The sequence below is a fragment of the Priapulus caudatus genome, unplaced genomic scaffold (genome assembly GCF_000485595.1).
Source record: "Priapulus caudatus unplaced genomic scaffold, Priapulus_caudatus-5.0.1 Scaffold70, whole genome shotgun sequence".
In the NCBI taxonomy this organism is placed as follows: domain Eukaryota; kingdom Metazoa; phylum Priapulida; class Priapulimorpha; order Priapulimorphida; family Priapulidae; genus Priapulus; species Priapulus caudatus.
This window is the reverse complement of record NW_014577131.1, coordinates 240861-248563: the sequence shown is the minus strand read 5'-3', so window position 1 is coordinate 248563 and position 7703 is coordinate 240861. Positions and strand designations below refer to the sequence as shown.

At 46.4% G+C, this 7703-nt stretch overlaps 1 protein-coding gene across 2 annotated transcripts in view; it reads left to right on the top strand.

Annotated features, from left to right (window-relative positions):
* LOC106821380 (U2 snRNP-associated SURP motif-containing protein-like) overlaps nucleotides 1-2343 on the top strand; it is a 22760-nt gene extending 20417 nt beyond the window's left edge. For both annotated transcript variants that reach the window (XM_014826146.1, XM_014826147.1), the window contains exons 20-22: nucleotides 1501-1745; nucleotides 1862-1984; nucleotides 2238-2343. In XM_014826146.1, coding sequence (XP_014681632.1) covers nucleotides 1501-1745; nucleotides 1862-1984; nucleotides 2238-2298 — 429 coding nt within the window. In that variant the 3' untranslated portion in view covers nucleotides 2299-2343. The remainder of the gene's footprint in view (nucleotides 1-1500; nucleotides 1746-1861; nucleotides 1985-2237) is intronic.
* The last annotated feature ends 5360 nt before the right edge of the window (nucleotides 2344-7703 follow it).

The following is a 7703-nucleotide window of genomic DNA, read 5'->3' as shown; positions in this document are numbered from 1 at the left end:
TCAGAAATAGCTAAACGAGCCAGGTCAAACAAAGGTCAGGGGGACATAGACCTTATCTGCTATCCTACCACTTTATGCAAGTTCGTGTCATGAATAAATTCGTTGACAAAAAAAATGTTTGTTGCATACTTCCTAGTGTTGAGAAAACTATCAAATGATTCTAGTTGTGTCACCAAAGGTGCAAGTGAAAGGACCCGTCACAAACTGTTGTATGGTATGTAAAGGGATGTCACATGTAAAAAGATGAGTAAATCTAATATCCACTAAAATGTAATATTCCCTTTTATCACTTATCCATCAAGCCACTTCATCAGTTACCCAAATATCGGATATATAGTAAAGGGCAGAGTCGGTTACAAACGAAATGAGAGCTTGATTATAATTTCAAACAGGAATTTATCACCAACTTTATACTGCCAAGGTTTAAGATTCAAAAATCTTTATTTATCAGCAAACTGTACATGAGAACATGAATACGGTAATGTCATAAGGATATAGCTTTAGGTTTATGGTAATATAAATTATGTAATCGCAAGTTTTTGTCAATTAGCAGAGCATATATTCATTCCACGATCGTATGAATTGGAATTTGATACGAATGGATGAGTTTTGATAATGAAAAACGGCGAATGGCTGCCTTTCATGTTAAACGCCGTATTAAATGTCTTTGGATATCTAGAATGTTTATCATCGTGCGTGCGTATTTGTTAAGTATGGATGCGCAGAAGTGAGTTTTTCAATAAGGGATTATAAAACTTACATTACAAATGTTGGTAAACGTGTTCTAGTTCTACAGGTGCGCTCTAAATAAACGAAATAAAACATTATTAGAATACAATTGGCTTTTTATTCTCGAGATGGTGGAAGAATAATCAAATTAAAATGTATATTTGCAAACATGGCACGCACGCACACAACGGATGCACGATGAACTGGAAACCGTCACGCATTAATAATATACGCGTACAACGTCGAATTACTTCGATCCCCCTCCCACTCTAATGTTCGTCTTCGCCCGCAGCTCCATCACATGAAGATCGTATCAAAGTAGCACGTGTAAATAGCGTAAAAACACATACAATAAAAGGCGAGAGCTGAGATATCAAATCTCGGCGAAATCGTGGCAATGACAACAAGTAACAATTAGTGTACATAGCAACGGAGACTGTGAATTTGCACAACGTTACATATTGCGCTGGTATGACTAATCACGAGTAGGTACCTGTGCTGAACAACTGATGACGGGGGCTTCCCGCTCGGTATGGAGCCTAGTTATTGAAAATGTCATAGGACTAGTACATATTGAATGCGTATTGAATACGTACGTTTTCAATGCGTGAAAAAGTGTCAGTTTCGGGGTGGGGGGGGGTCATCTTTGCAATGTATATTCCTCCGTCGTTGCATCTTTGCAATGTATATTCGGATTTCCTCCATCGTTACATCTTTTCAATGTGAAGTCCCCCCAACGATAAACCTTTGTGACGTATATAATCTCTGCAGGAGAAGGAGAAACAGGACGAGAAGGATCGAGAGGCCGAGATCGAGCGGCGCATAGAGAAGGATCGGGAGAAGGTGGACGAGTGGGAGCGGGCGCGCGAGCGGGAACGCAAGCGCGAGCGTCGTCGCAGCCCCGTCGAGCGTAGCGCGGCCGGCAGCCGCCGCGTCGTCGACAGCAGCAGGAGCGACAGCCGCTCGCCGACGCCGTCGTCGAAGCGACGCAGCAAGGGCGCGAGGAGCGCCTCCCGGTGAGTGGTCCGCGCGTCGCCGGCCGCAGCCGCGTCGTCGTGCGCGTCAACGTTTCGGCGTGTGCCACGTAGAAATTCGTGGCGATCTGATGATGGCGATGTCGGAATACTTGCAGGTCACCGCCGGCCGCGTACAAGGAGCAGACGGATTCGCCGCCCTTGTCCCGGCGCGGCAGGTCAAGGTCACGCTCGCCGCGAAGGTCACAGCGCCCATCAAGGTCGCCAAAACAATCGAAAAGGTGTGTAGGCGTTTGACAGTATATATAGGACAAATAAATGTTAGATGGGTAGTGTGGTGGAGCTTACACGCTGGCTAATTGCAAGAAATGTGGTCTCCATGCTGTATGACGTTAGTACTCCATGCAGCTTGGGTGTCAACCAACCGCCAAACTTACGACCTGACATCGCGCGGTGGAGGCGTGATCAGTCGCAAACGACCGAGGCGGCGTTTTTTGTGCGTGACGTTTCTTTTTTATTCTCCGACTTATGCAGATCACGATCGGGGTCAAGGTCACCACGACACAGGTCACACAAGAAGAAGACCAAGCGTTGAGTGGCGTCGTGGCTGGCAGTCGCTGGCATTATCTGTAAATATTGCGCGCTTCTCTTTAATACCGTCACACTATCGCGTCGCTGTCTCTCACCCAGATGGGTGCACGATGTAAATTTGTCGACCGACCAAACGCACGTGCTTTTCTGGGCACGTATGTTGTTGATTCAGTCAGCCATGGTTTCTAGCCTTGGGAAGAAAAAATTATTTGTAGTCACTTTGCGTATGATGAGCACGTGTACGCATATACTCCATAGAGTACTGTGTCTCGTAAGGTGCCAAGTGTCGTAATGATTTGCTTTGGTTTATTCGTGAATGAATTCTTCAATCGAAATTATAGGTCGAGGGTTAATATTACAATGTATGTTAATGAGTGTTTCAGTATCCTACCGCTCGTAGGGTCTATGTCCCCCTGACCTCCCCCTGTTTGACCTGGCTCGTTTAGCTATTTCTGACTAACCCTAACCCTAACCCTACATGGCGAAGGTCACAGGGGCAGATGCTCCCGGTGGGTCATGGCAGCGTCACAGGGCGGCGGATGCTCGGTGTGGGATTACGGCGGGGCCGCTATGTTTCGCTTGGTCTGGACCTGGTACTTGGCTGGCTGAAGAGTGATCGTTATATATGTGCTGAGCACAGGACGGCAATGCTACACCAGCGCTGCTAATCGGAATATAATAAGAAATATCGTATCGTCTATTTTCTCATATAAAGAAACTAGTTTGTCTTATTTTGTTAGATAACCCCCTCCCCGTTTACAACCCATCCAGCCTCCACGATGGATGCCCAACCTATGTGAAGGAGCCTTAAATATGTCGGGTCGTGCTATAAATATCAGGGTGTTGTATATTTTTGCTGCTTGCTATTTGTTTTTATGAACAGAGTCTTAAGCCGCGGCGCACACGTGAGGAATTTTACTCAAGTAAAATGATGCATGCGTCAAATACTCACGTGTGCGCGCTAGCTGCGTAAATTTAGCTCACACTGGTCTTCACAGCGCTATGCCGTTGTAAATTATTTTAAACATGACATGCGCCCAGTATTGGCTGCGCACATGTCAGGTGAGTGATCTACGTTACCACTTACACCGTTGAGTAATTTTACTCACTGTGTGCGGCAGACGCCTGAATAATGATTTCGCAGTGAGTATTTTGACGCAATGCAATCATTTACTTGAGTAAAATTACTCAGTGTGCGCCGGGCTTTTAAAATGAAATGGTGAAAAAGCCCATTGCGCGATCAGTTATGTTCGGCAGCCACGGAGCAAAGTAAGGGACCCTGATGTGTGCTTGTTATTGCCCGCTCAACACCTTGTTTCACTAACGTGCTGATGTTGTGACGTCAATGATTTGTAAGTACCTGGCTGACTCCTGTTATAGGTGTTCGGGGGGAGCGGAGGATGGGGTGAGTGAGGTGAACATCAACACATGCCTGCGTTGCACAGGTGTCTTCTCGTCTCCGTTCAGTAATATGTTAAATCTGGATCGTCGGCAGAGTAGTGGTGGTGGTTGGCGGTGTTGGGTGCGCGACAACGGCGGCGTGCAACGGCGGTAAAGCAGTAGCTAGGCAGCAGCAACAACAACAACAACAGCAGTAGCAGCAGGCCAGTACCGTCTCCACATCCTTTTCATTACTTTAATCACATATAGATTAGGATAGCCGACCAGTTGCCTGTGCGGTATAGACAATTTCCGCGTGTTCGGCTTCTGTCTAGAAATGAAATCGTTAAAATCGCGTATACGGAGCATTTGTGACTGAATTAGTGAAGAGAACGTGTAAGAGCTATCATCTGGCTGCTGTAGTTTCGCAGACGTAGAGATGGATGAGAGAAGAAGCCGGGTGAGAGAAAATATATGAGGTGGGAGGTGAGGTGGGTGAGGGCGGAACGACGCACTATACCGGAAATCTTTGTCAAGCGGATTAACACAACACGATTTCCTGCTTGGCCCAGACGACTCACAAAATCGCAAGCGAACAGAAATTGAAAAACTGCAGGACCGCCGACGAAATATTATGTAAGACGTCCCCCAGCTTGGCTGAGAATACATACGAACTTAGATGAGCAGACTCTTATTGGGACTTTCGTGATCAGCCTGATTACGAGACTATTAATTGTCACCTGCATTGGTTGTCCACGTGTCGTCACGTGCTGATCGCGGGAATACATCTTCGACTAATCGATCGTTCGATAAGCATTAATGACCTAAACATGATTATGAATGCATGTTGCCGTGGTGATAATAGATGGCAAATCTGCGTCGGTCTACATCTCCTCGCATAGCCAGTGCTTTAACACCCAGCTCGACGAGGCTGTGCGACTGATTGTCCATTTTGGGTCCTTCTAGCAATAGCAAGACCGTTTCTTGGAGCTAGCTTTACCCTAAACTTAGTTTCAGCGAGGTTGTCTCCTCTGGTGCCATATGCAGATATAAAGTTAGCGATGGAACGGCGAACGTATCAAAGTTCTCGCACCGCGTGTACACGTGGGGGCCTGGACCGCCTTTATGGAAACGCGGGTCCACTGCAATCTTGCCACCCCGCGTATCCACTGCCACTTGCCAGTTGCCACCTCGCGTATCCACTGCACTGTGCCAACCGTTTCGCGTATCCACGTTGCACTGCCACCCGCGTACCACTGCATCTTGCCACCTCGCCGTATCCATGCAACTTGCCACCGCCGCAGTATCCACTGCACTTGCCACCCGCGTATGCCACTGCACTTGGCCACCCGCCGTAATCCACTGCACTTGCCACCCGCTTAGATTCAACTAGCTTATTGTTCGATGTTCAATGAAGTTGAGAAGTTATCGGTGAAATGTTTGTTGCTTTCTTGCTACCGCGTGTTTATCGTCAGCAGCAGCGCTGTGTGCGCGCGGCGGCGGTGGTGTGTGTGTTGTGTGCGTCCGTGTGTGTGTGGTGTGTGGCGTCCGTGTGTGTGTGTGTGTGGCGCAGTGCCGTGGTGTGTGTTGTGCGTGTGGTTTGTGTGTGTGTGTGTGTGGGCGTCCGTTGTGTGTGTGTGTGCGCGTGCGTGGGTGTGTGGTTGTCGTGTGTGTGTGGTACTGCGCCGTGTGTGTGTGTGCGCGCTGCGCGTGGCGTGGGTGTGTGTTGTGCGATGTGTGCGTGCTGTGTGCGTGCGTGCGTGTGGGCGTGTCGTGTGTGGTGCGTGCTGTGTGTGTGTGGGGGGGGGTTGTCATGCTTCCTTCCTCCTTATATTAACAGGTGATAAGTACTCGAGGATCGTCATCCATCGAATGTGATCGTCGGTCTCATATTGAGCTTTATTAAATTATCGACCGCAGGCGTGCCGTCTGTTGCCTTCACATACGGCGCCGCCGCCGCCGCGCCGGCATAACTACCCGCCCGTACCGGTGGCCATGTGCGTGCGTCTGTGTTCGCGCCCACTCATGCGTGTGTTCACGTGTCTGTGTGCGACGCACTGAGCTGTGTATAATGTATGTACGATCATACTTCGCGTACATTTACGCCTACGTTTCCGGTGACATTTCATTATGGACGTACAGCTGTCTACGCGGGCGTCCGAGCCTTGAGCATCTGATATCTTCAAGAGCACATTAACTATTTGTACTAACGGTTTTTGTGATCTTGATATCGTTAACCGCTCTGCTGCTGGAGCGAGAGAGAGATGGAGGCGTGAGATGAGAGAGAGAGAGCGAGGGAAGAGAGAGAAGAGCGAGTGAGAGAAAGAGAGAGAAGAGCGAGTGAGAGAAAGAGAGAGAGCGAGGGAAGAGAGAGAAGAGCGAGTGAGAGAAAGAGAGAGAGAGAAGGTGAAGGGAGAGAGAGAGAGAGAGAGAGGAGAGAAGAGAGAAGAGAGAAGAGAGAGAGAGGACGAAGAGAGAGAAGAGAGAAAGAGAGAGGAGAGAGAGAGAGAGAAGAGAGAAGAGAGAGAGAGAGAGAGAGAGAGACAGCGAGCTCACTCGCTGCTTCATTGTTACACCTCGATCCCGTGCCGTACCCCCCACCCCGAAACTGACACTTTTCACGCTTGAAAACGTACGTATTCATACGGCATTCCATTATGTATGCTGAGTCCTATGACATTTTCAATAACTAGGCTAACATACGAGCGGGGAAGCCCCCGTCATCAGTTTTCAGCACAGGTTACCTTACTCGTGATTTAGTCATACCAGCGCAATATGTAACGTGTCAAAATTCATAACAGTCTCCGTTGCTATGGCGACACTAATTGTTACTTGTTGTCATTGCCACCGATTTCGCCGAGATTTGAATATCTCAGCTCTCGCCTTTTATTGTATGTGTTTTTTACGGGAGCTTATTTAACGTGCACTGTTGATATGATCCTTCATCGTGATGGAGCTGCGGGCGGAAGACGAAGCATTAGAGGGGAGGGGATCGAAGTAATATTCCCGAGCGTTGTAACGCGTATATTATTATAATGCGTACGGTTTCTCAGTTCATGGCGTGGCATCCGTTGTGTGCGTGCTGCCCATGTTTGCAAATATAGCATTTTTAATTTTGATTATTCTTCCACCATCTCGAGAATAAAAAGGCCAATTGTATTCTAATAATGGTTTTATTTCGTTTATTAGAGCGCACCTGTAGAACTAGAGCACGTTTACCAACATTTGTAATGTAAGTTTTATAATCCCTTATTGAAAAACCTCACTTTCTGGCGCATCCATACTTAACCAATTACGCACGCACGATGATAAACATTCTAGATATCCAGACATTTTAATGACGGCGTTTAACATGAAAGGCAGCCATTCGCCGTTTTTCATTATCAAACTCATCCTTCGTATCAAAATTCCAATTCATACGATCGTGGAATGAATATATGCTCTGCTAATTGACAAAACACTTGCGTATTACATAATTTATATTACCATAAACCTAAAGCTATATCCTTAAATGACATTACGTATTCATGTTCTCATGTACAGAGTTTGGTGATAAAATAAAGATTTTGGAATCTTAAACCTTGGCAGTAGAAAGTTGCGATAAATTCCTGTTTGAAATTATAATTAAGCTCTCATTTCGTTTGTAACCGACTCTGCCTTACTATATATCCGATATTTGGTAACTGATGAAGTGGATTGATGATAAGTGATAAAAGGAATATTACATTTTTAGTGGATTTCAGATTTACTCATCTTTTTACGTGACATCCCTTTACATACCAACCAACAGTTGTGACTGGTCCTTTCACTTACCCTTTGGTGACACAACTAGAATCATTGCGATATTTTTCCACACTAGAAGTTATGCAACAAACATTTTTTTTGTCAAGAATTTATTCATGCACAGGAACTTGCATAAAGTGGTAGGATAGCACATAAGGTCTATGTCCCCCTGACCTTTGTTTGACCTGGCTCGTTTAGCTATTTCTGACTAATATATATATATATAATAATATATAATTAATAAAA